We start from the raw sequence: 18,995 nt of genomic DNA, 5'->3' as shown, positions 1-18,995 counted from the left end.
TTTTCCCTAGTCTCATAGGGCTCATCCTAATAATATCAAGTCTTTTACTTTATCTTCTCACTCTGGCCTGTTTTCGTTCTCTCTCTCTGTCTCTCTCTCTCTCTCTCTCTCTTTCTGCACTGGCACAAATGAAGATCAGAAGGTTTTCAGTTGCTGTGGTTTTCCTGTTTGTAGGTGGGATATAGAGATGCAAAAGTTGTTTGGTAAATGTGCTGAGAAAATGTCTTGTGATTGAATCATATGCTTCGATCGTTCTTTGTCCGGTGGAACATTGGTTGGATTTTGTTTCGCTCGTGTGAGAATATACTTGTACCTGTATCGTTCCTGTAATTTGTGCTTGTTTGTGTAGGCAACAAAAACACCACAAAATGCCAAGAGAGTGGGTGGCAAGTTTGAGAAATTATGACTCACTTGTCTCACATCATGTAGCTCAAAGTTAAGGCAATTTAAAAGCAATTTTTTGAGTTTAATATAAAAGTTTATTTTATAGTAAAAAGTAATATATTAGTAAAAAGTTATTAATTTAAATTTGGTTGAGAAACATGAATAAATTATGGCTCTTTAAAAAATGTTTATTGTTTAACACAACATCTATTCACCATAAAAGTGCTTGTTTTAACATTCTCTGCCTAACGTAGGTCAATGTTTCTTTTAGTGACATTTCTGTGTTGTTGCCTTTAGATGACAAATCAAATGAAAACAAATATGCAAGGTGACAGAAAATAAAGAAAGCATATGAAAGGTAGACAAAGAGGGTGGTGAAGTAACGGCAGAGCAGCCACTAAGAGAGCCAAAAATGAGAAAAAAAGATGCAGGTGACGGATCGGCGCTTTCAGTCAGCCTATGAGAGGAGAGATAGCAAGTGCAGCAATAGGAGAAACCCAAAAGTAGAGCTCTTTGCGGCAAGGGCCCTGTAGATGAGGACACATCTTAACGGCTTACACAAAACAGTGAAACTTAAGGTTTAGATAACTTAAGCAGATATGAACATATTAGAAAGCTGAATATTGGCATTGCTGAAATTTGGGCCAGGGACCAGTGAGGAGGGTGGACAGGACTCAAGAAGCAAGAAGGGCCAAGCTGTGTAGGTGTCGGAATTAAAAAATACGATGGCACCTTCAGTGTGAGCTGTGAGTTAGGTGTGAGTTTACAGTCTGCAGCATATGTGTGAACTGGTCACCACTATAATTCTAGATTTCTGCTGAGCAGAAACGTGTGGTGTATTGACTGACTTGTCTGCTGCTACTTATAGGGTAAGCAAAACTTTTAATCTATTTGGTGTGATTTCTAAAAGTAAATCAGTGGGATATGTTGTAAGTAGAGTTTTTTACGATATGATGCATATGCACTCTTAAAAAGGTTATTCGTAGCCATAGACAAACCTTTTGGATGCATATTCTGTCCTTCTAAACTATTAGCAGACAATGTAGCAAGTCGTAACCTTTCTGTCCATACTTTGCTTTTTTCTGCGTTAGCAATCTTAGTATTAGTGACATATCAATCCAAATCTGGTAAAACATGCAACAGTTTTTAACATTTGTAATATTGCCTTAAAAATAAATGATAATGCCATAATCAGTACAAACATCATATTTCAATTTAGTTTTAAAATCTTGGTTTGTTGCTAGATTTCTTATCTTTTTAAACATCTTGTGTAACAAATTTTGATTCAGTATTCTTTAATAATCTGATTTCATATTGTGAAAAGTAGAAATACATTGCACCTAGCACAAAATAAATGAATACATGTTTATGTAGACATTTTATTTTCTGTCCCGGACTTGCTGAATTGACTGTTACAGTTACACTTGCTAATATCATGACAATAGTTTGAAATCACAGGGTCAAAATGTCTTGCAATGTCACACCACAAATGACACCTCATAACACTTTATCATGCCAAGGCAATTACAGACCACTTACATCATTCCTGTCATTAACTCCCCCACCGACTATTCTCACTGAAGCAACCTATAGCCAAATATAGTGTGATTTAACAACCCTCTAAATACATCCGATGAATTTTCGTTTAATGAGAAATTTCATCAGGCTCTTACATTTCCATTCAGCAATACTACAGATATTTCAGCTCAGGCAGAACGTTGAATTTAGCAGGTTTTAAAGGAAAATTATTTGAGTAACGTATACATTCATTCAACATTGAATCTCCTTTTTGATGGAATTAGCTTTTAGAGGGTTTGGCATCTGAACTCTTCATATGTAAAACATTTCAAATGTTATATAGTGAAGTAATGTTTTGATAGGATAATCACTACAATTGTCTGTGATGAGCTCATGATTTGACATTTTAAATTGTTTGTCATTATGGACAGCTTGGGGTGCTCAAGACTACTTTCATTGTAATTAAGACTCCTTTAGAGCAATTGAAAGAATTGTTGGTAGAACCACCAATCGCTATGCATACACGCTTGCAAGCACTAGAACTTGACAGGGGAATAAGGGAGGCCCAAGCCTCGCGTAATATGTCGTCTTTCTCATCTAACTGCAAAATACAGGAAATCCGTTTCCTGGCAGTAAATGCAACCACAGACGTTCACACACGCACACACATGCACACAAGATATGTACAAAAACTTGCAAAGTGGATGATGCTAAGTGAAATCTAACAAATTGATAATCTGGTAAATAAGAAGAAGAGAAAATAACACTTCATCTAAGAAGTGCAATGGCTCGGAGAATTCAAAAGATCGGAGACCCGAAGATACGTGTGTGTATTATCACAAAAATCACCAAAAGGTCGAGGATGAAGTTCACAGTGAAGTGTCAGTGTTTCCAAAAAGACACCCAAGTACACCACAAGGTATAACATAATAAAAATAATACATGTAGGGATTAGGCTAACAAGATGTTAAGGTATTATCACCTGAAAAAGATTTTAGATAATACATTTTCATCAATAAAGTCAGTTGGCCTATGAGTTCCGTGAGACAATATTGTCGGGAAAAATACCACCGATTATAGCAGAGAGTGGTTTAGTTTTGCTTTACTGTCGATGATTTTATAAAGCTCCAAAAGAAGGTTTATAAAAGTTATGAGGCACCGAAGACCAGCGGCCTCAGCTAACCATCTCATACATCTATACATGTTTCATTTGCACATTTTTTATAAAATAATTTGTCAAATGTATAATTAAACCGACACTGAACATCATCTGATTTTTCATATACTAATGTCATTTTTCAGTTTCCTGCTTCAAAATGTCTAGCCTAATACATCTATTAATGGGATGTTCTTGCTTTCTTCAGTTATGGACCCCATTGCACTGTTGTCTGTGGTTGGCGTGGCTGTCCTCCTGTCGGTCATCTTTGTTTCAAGTCTTTGCATCGACTGCTGGCGGAACAAACAACCAAGTAAGACAAAGTGTCAGAAACCAGTTTTTTGTCTCAAAATAAATTAGAAGGTTTATTTCCAATTCACATAAAAAACTCACACTCTTCTCAAAAGAGATTGATAATCCCAATGCTTTGCATGTGTAGCATGACTGGAATAATTTTAATTTTCTACAGTATCCATCCATCAAAGGACCAGTGACTCCAGCCCAGAATACAACCCAACGTAAGCAAAAATATTCGTACATTTTAATTTCCAATCAAAGAGCCAACTAGACTATATAAAAGGACTTAAACATTCCAGTGTAATGTTGTCTCTCTCTCTCTCTCTCTCTCTCTCTCTCTCTCGTTGTACAGTGCAGGTTTTGTGGTTCGGCATCCCCAGTCTACATGTAAAAAGACTTTTCATCTCTTTTAAAACACAGTGAAAAACATTATTCCAACTTGCAATGTCTGGTTTATGTTCGGCTAAATGTATTTATAGCTACTTGAATCCAGTAAGGTTACAAAATTTCTCTCCCATCAGATGCACCCCATCCAGACCATCACAGAATCTCCACCGTACCTTACCAACTACCCAAGTGAGTTCTGATCTCTTCTCAAACATACACAGATATACAGACTTGATTTATGTTTTATGTTAATAATCACTTTCCCTCAGTTCTCTCAGTTCTCCATCAATGACAGCAGTGAAGGTCCCCTCATGTCCCCCCTCCGAGAGTGAGTTTCACAAATTTAAAGGGATAGTTAATCCAAAAATGAATATTCTGTCACTACTCTGTTACTCGCGCTCATGTACCATCAAACCTGTATAAATTACTTTGTTCTGAAAACTGAAAACATTCTTCCAAATATCTTTCTCTGTTTTGATTGGAACAAATACATTTATACAGGTTTGAAACAACCTGAGGGTGTAAATTATGACAGGTTTTCAACTATCCCTTTAACTTTAAGACAAAAAAATCACATTATGTACATTAATATTTATGATCACAGAATATTAATGTAAATGTACATGATTTAAGATAAAATCATTCTGTTCTAAATCTGCTTTTTTGTTTCAAAAGCTGAGAGTCAAGCCAGTTACGTTAACCAACATGGTGAGGAGAGATTTTTTGTGAATCACCAACTACCAATTAAATGACACATTTTATGTAGATTATACTTTTGAATTGTGTAATTTACAGGTGCAGTGATGTGTGTGGGGCAAATCATTGTGGTATAATAATTGTAATAACAGTTTTTTCTGATTTAGAGAGTGAAGATGAGCCGTACACTCAGCCCCCAGATGAGCCAGATAATAATTACATGTAAGAGCAAATCTATCCGATCCAAAATCAGTTACTCAAAACAAACATTTAACCAATGGTGGTGTTTGATCTCATTTACCACAGACACCCACCTGAAAACACATGTTAAACAAGTCTATTCTCTTTTCCTCAGAATTGTGATTGCAGATTCCCCGAACAGAACCAGCAGAGCATCATCTCATAGCTCAGGTCAGACTGGGAACATTTAAAGCCTTCATGATACTATAAACCAGAATTTTAAGTGTCTAATATTTTTTCTCAGCCTACTGATACCTCTTCATACATGATAATCACAAACTCCCCAAAAACACCAAAGTTACTTTTGTTACAATAAAACGGTTACATTCACACAAAAAAGCGGGCTTTCCCCCCCTCTCACACAGCTTTAAGGATCTGGAACACCTTTCGTGTTTCTAAAATAATGTGAAAATGACGTTATGTTATGTTTGTAGGAGAAAATTACATTAATGTCGAAAACGAAGACGCAACAAAATCTTCATGTGACACACATGCCAGGAACAATGACTCGGACTCAGACTGCCCTGATTATGAAAATCTGAAAGGCGAGGGCGACGTTGACATGGACATCAATATCGGAAACCAAACCCACGGTAAACTTGAAATCAAATCAAACACCACACATGCTATTATATATTTACGTTTGTATATGTTTTCATTGTGAATAAGGCATCTTTAAAATATATAAAAGTAAAAAAATCAGCGTAAGTAAGTACAGAGTTTGCGGTACTTTGATTTTCAGCGCTCAATAATTCCAAACAAATGCGTGTTGTCAACAGCGCCGGCTCTAGGCAAAAAATGACACCCCAAATTGCAGTATTTTCTTTTGGTTGAAAGCAACGTTACTCTTCACTCACAGAGCGGCTTTAGTTTGTAACAGAGAAGTATGCTACATGCTACAGGTGCAAGCAAAATACTGTGCAAAGGAATTTTAGGCACACTGCACGCTTGCTTTAAGTTTATTATTTGTGCAGTAAAATCAGATTAATTTAGTATCACAGCGTTTTTTGCAGTCTTATTTTGTGCTTCAAATTTTGGTTGCCATATACAGTTAGGTCCATATATATTTGGACACAGGCACAATGTTTATTTTTGTTAGGTTTTAAACCTATTCAAGCTATAGTGATATAATGGATATGGGCTGAAAGTGCACACTCTCAGGTTTAATTTGAGCGTATTAACATCCAAATTGGAAGAAGGGTTTAGGAATTACAGCTATTGAGAGTAGCTACCCCCCTTTTTCAAGGGACCAAAAGTAATTGAATCAAAAGCTGTTTTATGCACAGCTGTGGGCCATTCCTTCGTTATTTCTTCATCAATTAAGCAGGTAAAAGGTATGAAGTTGATTCTAAGTGTGGTATTTGCATTTTGAATCTATTGCTGTGAACCTTCATCATGCGTTCCAAGGAGCTCAACATGCAGGTCAAACAGGCCATCATTAGGCTTAAAAAACAAAGCAAATCCATCAGAGAGATAGCCGGAACATTAGGAGTGGCCAAATCAACTGTTTGGTACATTCTGAGAAAAAAAGAATGCACTGGTGAGCTCAGCAACATAAAAAGGCTTGGACGTCCACGGAAGACAACAGTGGTTGATGATATCAGGATTCTCTACTTGGTAAAGAAAAACCCATTCACAACTTCCAGCCAAGTGAAGGAGACCCTCCAGGAGGTAGGAGTGTCATTGTCAAAGTCTACAATCAAGAGAAGACTCCACGAGAGCAAATACAGAGGGTTCACAAGGTGCAAACCATTAATACGCATCAAGAATAGAAAGGCCAGATTAGACTTTGCCAAAAAACACATAAAAAAGCCTGACCAGTTCTGGAAAAGCATTCTTTGGACGGACGAAACTAAGATCAACCTGTACCAAAATGATGGGAAGAAAAAAGTATGGACAGCTCATGATCCAAAGCATACTACTTCATGTGTAAAACATGATGGAGGCAGTGTGATGGCATGGGCATGCATGGCTTCCAGTGGCACTGGATCACTGGTGTTTATTGATGATGTGACAGAAGCAGCCGGATGGATTCTGAAGTGTATAGGAATATACTGTCTGCCCAGATTAAGCCGAATGCAGCAAAGTTGATTGGACGGCGCTTCACGGTACAGATGGACAATGATCCAAAACACACTGCAAAAGCAACCCAGGAGTTTTTTAAAGACAAGAAGTGGAATATTCTGCAATGGCCGAGTCAATCACCTGATCTCAACCCGATCGAGCATGCATTTCACTTGCTAAAGACAAAACTAAAGGCAGAAAGACCCACAAACAAACAACAATTGAAGACAGCTGCAGTTAAGGCCTGGCAAAGCATCACAAAGCAGGAAACCCAGTCTTTGGTGATGTCCATGGGCTCTAGAATTGAGGCAGTCATTGCCTGCAAAGGATTCTCAACAAAATATTGAAAATGTACATTTTATTTACAATTATATTTATTTGTCCAATTACATTTGAGCCCCTGAAAATGGGGGGGACTGTGTATAAAAATGGCTGCAGTTCCTAAAATGTTTATTTGATATTTTTGTTCAACCCCTTGAATTAAAGCTGAAAGTCTGCACTTTTAATTTTATTCTGGTGGCATACAGAGCTATTTGAACCTAGTGACAGTCTGCCATTTTTCAAAGCCCCCGCTTCAAAACTTAAATCTGTCTCCCTCCATCTCACACACCCCAAATCATACTGCATGTGGTAGCGTAACACTGTGCAAAAGAGTTTATTTTAGGCTCGCTGCATGCTCAAAGACCTCATAAACAACAGCAGATATGATGTAAAGTTCATTGTGCTGTGTACTCAGCCCGCTTTCTTTGTAGGCTTCTATTTATGTCCCGTTTACATAACCGCTTAATTATTGCGTAAAACATCAATAAATTCTAAAGCACACAATTACTACATAAAAGGCGATAATCAACAAAAAAAAATTGTTTTAATCTTGCAGTCTTCTATAATAAATGCCTGTTTTTATATTTATAACATCATAAATCATTTAAATCCTGCATGTATTGCAGTCATATATTGCAGTCATATAATGCAGTGCAGTGTTGTATTGCAGTCATATAAAGTGCAGTGCTAATCAGAATGAATGGCAGGGAAACATATCAATATCATATCAAGTTATTTCTTTCAGCAGTTGATCGTGACATTTATTATGTGGATTTATGACAGTTATGGTCACTTTGAATTATAAATGTTGCAGATCGATAGATTAATGTGATATTCATTTACATAACTTGTCTTTAATCTGCATATTCTTTCTGAATTATTTTAGTGCTAGGAGAGTAGCTATGTATTATTTATTTATGTATATCCTCATTGGAGGCTGAGCATTGAAAACCAAGAATCGCCCCCTGTAGCCCACCCTTCTGCATCTGGCAGGAACCGGTCCTGCGTGTTAACCTATTTAAATGGATTTTAGTGGGATATACAACAGCAACTATATTTCCTTAATATATTGGCACATTGTGTACACTGAATATACGTTGACAACGTTTATATTATAGCATTTTGTCTGCGGAGTAATATGAATATAAGATCCATGGATATAAGATATGTCATTATTCCATTAACAACCGTACAGCAAATGCGTTTGGGAGACATTGAAATGAATGGGCTTCAGTGCAGTGTTGGAACTATTGATCACTTCATGACACGACTTACTTCCGCATTCCATTCTTTCAACGTATGTCTTTGCGAGTGTCGTATTTCTGTTTTTCAACGCCACATGGAGTCGGGCGATCCGAATAATTATTTAAATGTTTGAGGCCAAGTAAAATGAACGATCCTCTTCTTTCTGTTTCACGACAGCTCTGTCCTATGGCAGCATAAACAGTGATGACCGGGGTAGCTCTGATTATGTCAACACAGACCCTCATGCATCATAATCAAGGTATATCACTTTCACTGTTTATGCTCGTTGAATATATCACACATTTGATCCTTAAACCGTTTTTCTTATCTTTAAATTGTTTCTTGGTTAGCACCATGTACTTTTGACCCGAGGATGACTGGACATCAGAAGCCAAGAAGAACCTGGGGAGTTTTCAAATGCCCCTGTGTTGGAATTTAGATTGCAAGAAGGGGATACAGAATTATTGTGATCTCTAAAACAACTTCTTTAGCCCTTACAACAGATATGCTGACGATACCTGAGAATGTTTTTAATAGTTTTTCTTTTAAGTATTTTTGCTGTTTACATTGTACTGCATCCTGGCTTTTACTTTCATTATGACTACTTAAAATTTACTTTTTTAGTATGCCATGTATTATATACAGCTTTTGTAAAATGTTAATATCTATTTGTTATGGTCTGGGGGAAATAAAGCATGACCAACTCACTTGCTGTCAAACATGTGTGTAGATAGTGTAGATAAACCGCTTAACACTAGGGTTGGGTATCGAAAACCAGCATCGATTGAGAATCGGAATGCTAGGAATTGGATCGGATACTTGAAACTAAAATGTTAGGTCCTCTTATCGTTACCCGTGTGCGCATATTTAAAAAAAATGAGCAAGTGTTAACTTGTTATAAAGCACGTGACACACAAATTGACCCTAGTTGAATTATATTAGTTTAACCACGATGTAGTCAAGCTATGTTAATACAAATTGTAATAAAGCAGAAAAATCATGTTTGCTATGTGTGTGTTTGTATATAAGCAGGCTAACTCACCATACAGGTTGATATCTAAATGTTTTACTTCACCCGTGGAATCTATAAGAATCGGAATCGATAAAATTCAGACGATTCCTTAACACATATCAATGAAACCCTGTATTGAATTGGGGGATGTTTCAAATAATAAATTTACATTCAATGCAAGATTTGCAGTATCAGGGTATATAAAAACAAAATCTTCAGGGTAGGCTGGTCAGCACTGAACTTGGTATGTAGTGTGTGACGAAAACAACGCATTCAAGACAAAACAAGTAGGGAGAGTTTAAAAATTTATTTATTTTTATACACTTTTTTTTTTTTGTTCTTTTTTTAAACCATTTATTATTTACTTATTTAATATGGGGTTGAGGATAAGGGGAGAGGTCACTGTATTTCTTTTTATAAAAATGTCCCTCCTTTCCACTTGAGTTTCTGTCCCTCTCCCCACACTATCCCTCGGTCTGTTTTAAACACTATGTGTCCCCGCCCACTCAAATTAAAAAGAACACAAAGAAAAAAATAAAATGAGCACATTCAGTCTTGCCAGAGGTATGGATAAAAACAAAATCTTTCCATTCTTAGAACAGGTTTAGAGTATGTACAGATGAGCGTGTGGTTGCGCACACAAGTGTCCAGGTGGGGGCGCTCATTTGTCACACTGTGGTGCTCTGTTCCGGTCAGGCTGTCAGTTTCCAGAAGGGTGGAATGACATTTGCTGTGAAGGGTGGGCCTGTACCTGCACTGGTGGGAGAAAAGGAAACAAAAACGAATTAAAACAAATCTCAGATACTACTTGTGTCTGAAAAGCCTCAAGTTTACTTGCCACCTGAGATCTTCTCTGGTGCAAGAAACTTACCCTGAGGTGATGTGATGTAGGTGTAGGACTGAGGGTGTCCCTGTTGGGGTGGATGTGGTCCATGCTGGGGGCCAGAACCCTGCTGAGGTGGAGGACCATGAAGCAGCATCACTGGTGGTGGGCCGTGACCTCCTGAGTGGTGAGGACCCGAGAGAGCCCCTTGGACATGAGCCTGCGAAAATGTTGATGTCAACTGAAGAAACAATTATGTGAATTTGTAATTATCTGTCTGAATATCAACACAGAGATCTCAGAATTCTTAAAAAGAACACCAATCACATTACTGTTTTGCATGCGGGAAATAGCTGTTACCTGTGCGAGCTGTCCTATGGATGTGTAAGGATGAGGCAGGGGCTGGTGTCCAGACAGGCTGTAGCCCTGAAGGGAGTAGGAGGCCTGTGGGGAGCTGTGTCCTGGGGGTAGGTTAGGTGGTGTTTGTGCTGACAGGGGCCCGGAGTGGTATAGAGACTGAGGCTGAGGACCGGACTGACCAGACTATAGACAGCATCAACACTTTAGTAACAGGTTCTTTTTTCATTTGACTCATTTCATACACTTACTTAATGAACATCTAGTAAGTCCAAAGATGGGGTAACATGCTATTTCACGCATTCTGACTTCTTCACTCTGTCCAACATGCTGGCTTCTCATGCTTAACACGGTCAACTTTTAAAAAAACGAGTTGGACGAAACAGGGATCCTATTCTTTTTATTGGGCAATTCTCCTGGAATAGCACGACCACATGCCAACCGAGACGGAATAGGAAGACCCACTTATCAAGATTGGCTGCGCTGTGGGCCTGCTGCTGCAGCTTGTTACTCTTGCAGTAGTGACAAGTGGAGTGTTTGTTTGTTCTGGATGTTAATATAATGCTGGATTTGGATAGAGGTGTCTGTGTTTCGTTGGCAATCGGTGCATTCGTGCATAATGTAAACAACACAAAGGGATAATGCGATGATGTATTGTGTGCTCGTGCTGTAGTTTCCCTCCCCAGCCTGCCTCAAGCAGCTCTTCTTTTTCCAGAAATAATCGTACAGCTGTATCTCTCCTTTATAAATTTGATCAAACTAAATGCTCTTCGAAGATACAAAGTCTATAGGCATTCAAGATTAATATGAGGTTGGCAGAAACTGCGTGTGTTACCCCATCTTTAATGACAGACGAGTGAATGTACCTGTCCAGGACTGGGAGCTGGGTGTTGAGGGGGCGGCTGGCTGCCTGTGGGGGTGCTGGAGGGCTGAGGGTGGTGCATGGCACCAGAGTGATGAGAGAACGACTGTGGTGCTAAAAGGGTACAACGCATGGCTGAAAATATTGCAATGAATCAAAATCCATCAAAAATACTTCTGCAACTTTAATTCTAAGCCTTCCATGACCTCATAGTCTGTTTCTTTCTACTCACCATACATCCCCTGCTGAGGACCTGGTGGTCCTTCAGTCTGGCCAGGATACTGGGGCCCAGGGTGCCCCAGCGCCTGCGGATGCCCTCCTGAACCCAACATCCTTGGTCCACCCTGTAGCATAGAGTACACCTAGAGAGTTGACAGAAAAGGATATGTCAAAGTTGTGGAGGAGCTGATCATTTAAATTTTAAAGCACATCCACCTTACATGTACTGGACATTTCACACGGTAGCAGTTGATCAACCGAAATGTGTGCATGCATGTACCTGTCCAGGGTAATGGGTCATGGTAGGGATGACCTGGTTATACTGCACATAAGGTGGAGGGTACGGAGAGGCCACCAGAGGAGGACCGGCTGCTGATGCTGCAGCCTGGAGCATAGGGGGCGCTGAAGAGCTGTGGTCTGGACGAGGGTTCACCACAGAACCTGAGACAGGTAGCCAGAAATTAATGAGCGTGTATATGTCAGTCTTGAGCGGTTATTATGTCCCTTGTGTAAAATAAACATTACCTTTAGCTCTTTGGTATTTTCCTTGACTGACTGCCATGGGATATTGATACATCTGAGGTGGCTAAACAAAAAAGTAAACAAAATTTAAAGTATTTCTCTCAAGTAAACATCTGATGTGTGCTGAGAAAAGGTGACTGTAAGATAAACACCTGTACGGAGTGACCCTGTATTGGGATGGACGAGACATAGCTCAGATATTGCGTATTGTAGATTGCTCCCTGGCCTGGAGGGGGCTGTAGCACCACTGTGGGGCTAGGCGGGGTCGGCCGTGGTGGAGTGGGAGTGGCCGAAGGCTTCACCTGCATGATCGGGTCAGGGATGATTGTTAATACCTTTTTAACAGCTGTGTAGGAGATGCTAGACATTGTGAATGAGTGCTCTCACCATGCTAAGAGGGGCCTTGGTAGGGTTGAACTCTTTGGCATTGGGGTTCAATGTAGACTTCTTCACTTGACTGAATAGGAAAGCCATATAAAATGTATTCGAGTAAACAAATAACATGAAGCCAATACAGCAAACGCATCCCTACAAATGTTGTACTCACTCAGCCATGCCCTCTGATCTTTCAGGTGTTTCCGTTTTGCCATCCTCACTACCTGGGGTCCTCGCAGGCTGGAGAGTCTCAACCGATTGCCCGTCTGCAGTTGAATTTAGCATGGCAGGGCCAGGCTGAGCAGAGATGGCCGTGGCTGGTGGAGGAGTGGTGGTTGTTATTCCCTCTGCATTTGCCTCCCTGCTTCTCTCCTCCGGCGTAAGCTCTGGGGTTGTGGGTGGGCCCGTTTTTGATTCCGTAGGTGGGATGGGGTCTGTTTGCGTGTTGTGGGAGGGGTTCTGTTGACCAGAGGCTACAGACATGGTTGAATTGTTGGGGCCGGAGCTAGATGGAAGCTGAAACCAGATGGAGACACAGTTTTAACGCTAACCAGGAGAAGGCTATGAATCTAAGGATGCCCTCATACTCACCCTAAAATCTTTACCGAACCTACGAAGCTCCTCCATGTGTTGCGTTCTCTGCTGGCCTGAATAGAAATAGTAAAAAATGATTAGTCTCATGACATGCATGCAAGTAGCCGACGTTTAAACACTTTAAAACGCGGGTCAGAATTACCCTTGCTTGGTTTTCCTTCCTGGGGACTAGCTGGACTCTCCGTTCGTTCTTTAGACAGAATTTCATTCACTAAAAAGTCAAAGGAAAAGAAAGATAGTTGGTCACATGTACAAATCACATGCAGCGGGAAACCACTTAGGTTTATATCTCACCATCTACAGGGAACAGAGGGGTGGGGCCAGTGGGTTTGGGGGTCACCATGCTAGCTGAGGTACCCAGGTAGGGGGAAGTGGCTGAAGGGGGATCCTGGGAAGGAGCATCTGGTTTAGGGGAACGAGACACTGGAGAAAGAGAGAAAGGAAAGCATGTTAATTGTGAAAATTGAAGCTCCTGTAATAACCAGCATTTTCGTTTAATTTTGACAACATTGAATTAAAATACTGCGGTAGGTTGTGGCACCAAATTTATAAAATGCTCATTTTTTAACCAGATCCCTAAGATACATCTTCTGTGCATGCACTCAAGCATGCATGTATTTTCACCTGTAGGAGATGAATGGGAGTTTGAGTTACGCAGGTTTCTGTTGTTCTGTCCAGGCCTTTGAGACTTGGGTGACATTCTGGATGACACTAGAAAAGACGAATGGAACATACATGAGTAACACACACAGGCACAAGAAACATAAGTATAGACGAAGATAGACAAACAGTTTACCTCCATTGACAGGCCGGCCAGCATCAGAAAGAGATTGCGGGTGTGAGAGCGAATGTGGGAGTGTGTGGGGAGAGGGAGGGCTAGAGTGACCCGGCTCATTAGGGCGGGGCTGTGTAGGTGAGCTACTGGTAGAGTATCCTCCTCTGACAGACAGAGGGCTACTCCTATCACTGGGATGAATGGGCTGACTGCTCCCAGATGGCAGGGGCCTGGGGGAAGAGCTTGAAGGCCCAGGTCTATTTGTTCGATTGGGAAGGGAGGAAACGGCTCCTCCTCTTTCACCTCTTCCACCCATCTCTCTCTCACGTGCCCGCTGGGGTAGAGGAATGTATTTTCCCTCCCTAGAATAAACAGAGACCAATAGTTATTAAACTACCGATGCAAGTGTGACTGTTCAAGAGAAATTAGATCAAGAGTGTCAACATGTCATGTGTCGAACCTGTTTCCAGTACTGGGGAATCCAGGGCTATCTCTTCCTCTCTCCCTTTCCACAGCGCTGAATTTGTCTTCTTCAGTTTTTCCATCATCGTTCTCTAACGACACCCGGTGGCGATACTGTGAACTTGACTCAATCTCGTTGGCCAATCGGGCGGCTCGAGCCTCTCGCTGCCTGAAGCCCTCTGAGCTTCCCCGCTCTAGAGGAACCCTAAGAGAGGAGACACCATGTTATGTTTGGAAAAATGTAGGCACTGCTTATGCATAGCTACATAAGAAGCAACTTACGTGTACATGGAGAGACTGGAATCATAGGTGGACTTCACCCCATAGGTCTCCTCATTAAAGCGAAACATCTCACTGGCATCCCAGCCATTAGACTGACATAAAAGAAGTGACATGAAATAGGTTATGCTACATGTGACTGAACTTCAGGACTGTAATAAAGACTGCATACTTTTTTATAATAAGACGCATGTGGGTAGAACTTACCGCGTCTGCTTCTAGATCATAGTTTTCTCCATTACTGTCACCTCCATCCCACCTCTGAAGGACCTTCTCTCTGTGGTCGCCGTTTATTTTTGTTGAGCTGATCGCAGAGTCTGTAAAATTATCTAAAAAAGTACACAAAGCATTGAAAATGGACCACCTATGACGACGTACACAAACTGCAGACTGACCACTCTCCAGTCACAAACCTCTGGTAGCGTAGTTGAGGTCCACATCCCTACAGGTCATAGTGATAAGGTCACTCGGGCCAAAGATCATTGTATCGGTGATCTCTTCTCGCCTGGGGTGAGCAGGCATACCGCCACCACCGCCATCCCCCTCCTCATTTTTCAACTTGTGCACTGCGTCCACTGCCAGTTCACACTAAAAACAAAGTGATTTTTCATTGATTTTATATCGTAGGTAAACTTTACAGATTTATGGGTGCCAAAATATGCTACATCTTTAGTGTAAGATTTAGAAATCAAATTAAGTGCAGTTTATCTGGACTGCAAAGAATAAGGCATTTTATTCCTCGCTAGGGAAGATAACACATCTATACAATAAAGTCATAATTATAAAGGCACATCCAATTATTCTAGTTTATGATCTATATGGTACTCATAAAACTTGACATTGCAGTACTGTTAGTTAATGTCGGCTCTCGTTTTAGACAAATGTTCTGCATTTGAAGGTTGATTTGGGTACAAATGTAAATGTAGTGTAAATGACAAACTTACACGGGAGCTTAAAGTCTTGAATATTCCCTCATACACACTACCATTCTTCACCATAACGTCACATCTGGATCCCTGAATGTAGATGAGTAAGTGATCAGTGTAAAAACTCAAATGATATTACTAGTAAAAAAAGACAACAGTTCCTCTTTATTTAAAACTGGCTACTAATTAGAACTTAACAATTGCAATTAAAGAACAATTCACTTCATGCCAAAACTCACCACGACAGCTGTGAGAAAATGCAGCATTCGGGAATTGTTGTACACACCATCAAACACCTAGACAAAATAAAAGTCCTGTTAGATACACTCAAAACACGATCTCTTTGAAAGTATTCCAGCTCACTATATTATTGCATGAGCGTTATTCAGATAATGTTCAGTCTTAAGATGTCTATAAGAACGAAGAATTGAAATACGTACAGGCGGTGAGGATGAAGATGTCTTTACTGAATTTCTGTTCCTAAGGAAACAACAACAGTTATTTAAGTTTAACATAAAAACATTTCGAAACTTTTCTTCAATCATAAAAAATCTCGACAAAGCCAAAAAAAATCGAACGGTCAAGCTTTTGCAAACCAATATGGTTTCTTAAATTTATTTTCTAAACAGGCAGCTCCCGGGAAATGGCTCCGGTGTCGCCAATACTGATCTTCCGAAAACAACTGCAACACGCGTTTGGTGTAACAAAAGGACAACCATACAACAGTAAAAAAATGACAATATTTGGACTGAAGCCGATTACATAATCTAACAAAAGATCATCAAGTAAGCTAAATGTGAAAACAATGTCAACAGAGCGCGTGTTTTAATTACGTCAGACCGCAAAGCGGGTTAGCGGCGCTGGCTAACACTACAACCTAATGCCGTATCGGAGACAAACAGCTTGACATTAATGTGCGAGAACGTACGTCCCCCAACACAAGAAAAACCCCGCTTAGAAAAAATACGAGGTTTGTACTTTTTTGTCATATGCATCCCGGCTCTCATTTGAAGTCGTCTTTCAGAAATGGCTCAATTTGAAAGTCAAACACAGCACACAATCCTGAATCATATGGGTCCGAAAACAACAACAAAACACTGCTGAGCATTCTCAATGCCCCGCCTCCGAATGTAGTTATAGGCCCATAGCGATAGCAGGTATATAAAAGTAAGATTCTATTGGTTTACGGTTTTCTTTCTGGGGGGCGGTGTAATGGTTGCGACAGTCTCCTCCATCTTTGGCCCAGAAGCGTGTCGATCAAACATGGTTTGCAACGATAGGCCGGTGACACTGCTAATTTAACAAGGCTCAATGTGATTGGCTTTCGTTAAGGGGACGATGAAGTATGCGTTCTGAACACGCCCACTTTGACCGGTAGGCCCCACATTAACATGCCAAAGCCCCGGACTTTCTTAGAATAGTACCCGACGTGCCATTACCTTCCAGGGATGGGTCTGTTAGAGTTACTCCCCGGAGCTGATGGGGCCATGGAGCCTGATGTTCCATTAGATGTTTTACGGCCGCCGGGTCCAGGCTGCAGTCACAAAGCAAAACATGTTGATACACATTATACAATTTACCAAACCACAAGTCCAGGAATATTAAAGAATCTCTCTCATGCAGCGATGGTTAGCCGGCTAACTAGCACGTTAAGTAGGAAAGTTGCTAGCTTAAGGGGGTGTGACAAACTTTGGATCTGAAAATAATATATGATCCAAAATACACAATTAAAATGTTTACATTATTGAAAAGCATATCTAGCGATAATCAAAAGTGGTACTCACGTTCTGTCGGCGAAAGGACATAGCTAGCCGCTGAGTTGCCCGCTAAATTTCCCCTTGTTGCCTATGACAAGCTAGTAACTGGACTAGCCTGTCTACAGTCCTATTTTTATTATATCGCCGGGTTCTCAAATGCGCTCGATCCTATTTTCTGTTACAGCCCAGTCCAGTCTGTTATTGTTTCACGAATAGAACATGAAGAGGAAAATAAGCCTTATTTTTCTATTAAATATGACACCGGCACCACGTCTCGCGAATTAGCCAGCGATCAACGCAGTGGGTTTTTTCAACAATCCTCGATTGTCATTGGACCAGGCCACGAAACGTAACGTGAAGACGCAACGGCGTACAAGCTCCACATCACGTCGACAGCCACACGCTCACACATGCTTTGAAAAAGAAGCGCCTTATGTGAATTTAATTAGCTGTAGTTGAAGAAAGTCAAATGTCTCTAAAAAAAAGTATTAGCCTAACATACTGCCTTACGCGACAACCTTATGCAGGTATCTAAATGTTAGTTATCATTATTTCAAGGTCTCTTTTATTAATATGTTTGATCCCCCCCCCAATAATAATGTTCTTGTAAAGGATGTCTTATTTATCTTTTTGTTGAAAGCAAAGAGTTAAGTAGAAAATCAAATGACCAAAAATCGTGACTGAGCATGAAACCTTATGGATTTGCTGGTCTCTAAATGGTCGTTTTCATTATTTCAAAGTCTCATTTAAATGTTTTTTTCCTTTTCCCAAGAATATTGTTCTTGTAAAGGAAGTCTTTGTTTTTTGGTGTTGTTGAAAGCAAATTGTAAATGAGCTAATCAAATTACCAAAAATCACAATTGACCATTTATGGATTTGCTGGTCTCTAAATGGTTTTCATTATTTCAAAGTCTCTTATTAATATATATTTTTTCTTTTCCCAAGCATATTGTTGTTGTAAAGGGTGTTTTTTATTGGAAGCAAAGAGCGACGAATCTAGTCCAATAACCAAAAATGTGGCTTGCCACGTTATCTAAAAGGTTTCCATTGAATTGCACATATATGTTTTCAAATGTACTTAAATCATCATGGGATTATGAGCACACAATGAATATCTGTAAGTAAAGTTCCGTTTATACTGACCATACATGTCATCCATCCATCCATATTACACAAACACAACACAAACATTGTTTCAGTATAATTATATTATATAATATTATTATTATCATCATCATCATCATCATTAAATTCAATGTAGTACCTGAAACTAATTACACAGAGTGGGCAACAGTATCCACCTTAACACAGCCCCAGCACAGACAGAGAGATAAAGAAGCGAAGAGAGAGAAGGCACAATAAGAGGTTTAAATAAAGAATAAAATGGAGCGAGAGAAGAGCACAAAGCAAACGAAGAGAACAAATCATGCTGAATGATCCGCAGGATTAAGAAAAGAACATCTGAAGAAGTTGAGACAGGAAAGGAGAAATTCATTAAAAAGGAGATTACAGATGGAGGCAGTCAAATGAATGGCAGGAGTAGCAAAAGACTGAGCCACAAAATGAAGAATGACTGGCACAAAACAAGAGGGAATGGCAAGTAACAACACGAAAAGGCACAGGAAGAAAGGGACTCTTTCCTTTTCAAAACATTTTCCTGAAATCTGTGGAAAGCGAAGCAAAGTTGAAAGAGACAGCAGTGGGGGACAGTGTTAGATTAGAGA

General features: G+C 40.0%; 2 protein-coding genes across 8 annotated transcripts; one reads left to right on the top strand and one right to left on the bottom strand.

The window, feature by feature from the left end:
* The first annotated feature begins 845 nt into the window (after positions 1-845).
* On the top strand, positions 846-9,313 carry lat (linker for activation of T cells). Its single transcript, XM_079455566.1, has 12 exons — positions 846-1,253; positions 3,267-3,371; positions 3,528-3,576; positions 3,708-3,742; positions 3,877-3,931; positions 4,012-4,070; positions 4,418-4,450; positions 4,606-4,660; positions 4,794-4,849; positions 5,113-5,271; positions 8,486-8,567; positions 8,659-9,313. The coding sequence occupies exons 2-11, from the start codon at positions 3,269-3,271 to the stop codon at positions 8,560-8,562; spliced, it is 681 nt and encodes a 226-aa protein (XP_079311692.1). The 5' UTR covers positions 846-1,253; positions 3,267-3,268; the 3' UTR covers positions 8,563-8,567; positions 8,659-9,313.
* Positions 9,314-9,609: 296 nt separating this feature from the next.
* On the bottom strand, positions 9,610-17,586 carry atxn2l (ataxin 2-like). Of its 7 annotated transcripts, none has more exons than XM_079456546.1 (24): positions 17,299-17,586; positions 16,954-17,048; positions 15,955-15,994; positions 15,754-15,810; positions 15,533-15,604; positions 15,002-15,176; positions 14,796-14,917; positions 14,592-14,683; positions 14,308-14,514; positions 13,869-14,209; positions 13,697-13,783; positions 13,367-13,495; positions 13,215-13,283; positions 13,070-13,125; positions 12,651-12,994; positions 12,491-12,560; positions 12,256-12,405; positions 12,107-12,167; positions 11,862-12,022; positions 11,595-11,724; positions 11,367-11,476; positions 10,504-10,686; positions 10,192-10,384; positions 9,610-10,076 (listed from the first exon to the last, which is right to left on the bottom strand). In XM_079456546.1, the coding sequence occupies exons 1-24, from the start codon at positions 17,317-17,319 to the stop codon at positions 10,021-10,023; spliced, it is 3,021 nt and encodes a 1,006-aa protein (XP_079312672.1). In that variant the 5' UTR covers positions 17,320-17,586; the 3' UTR covers positions 9,610-10,020. The 7 variants fall into 7 exon arrangements, with proteins under 7 accessions (XP_079312672.1, XP_079312674.1, XP_079312676.1 ...); XM_079456548.1 differs by having other exon boundaries at positions 10,192-10,363; positions 17,299-17,582; XM_079456545.1 differs by having other exon boundaries at positions 9,611-10,071; positions 17,299-17,487.
* Positions 17,587-18,995: the final 1,409 nt, after the last annotated feature.

The sequence above is a fragment of the Barbatula barbatula genome (genome assembly GCF_947034865.1).
Source record: "Barbatula barbatula genome assembly, chromosome: 5".
Classification (NCBI taxonomy): domain Eukaryota; kingdom Metazoa; phylum Chordata; class Actinopteri; order Cypriniformes; family Nemacheilidae; genus Barbatula; species Barbatula barbatula.
Note: the sequence above shows the minus strand (reverse complement) of the source record. Positions and strands in the feature narration are given on the sequence as shown.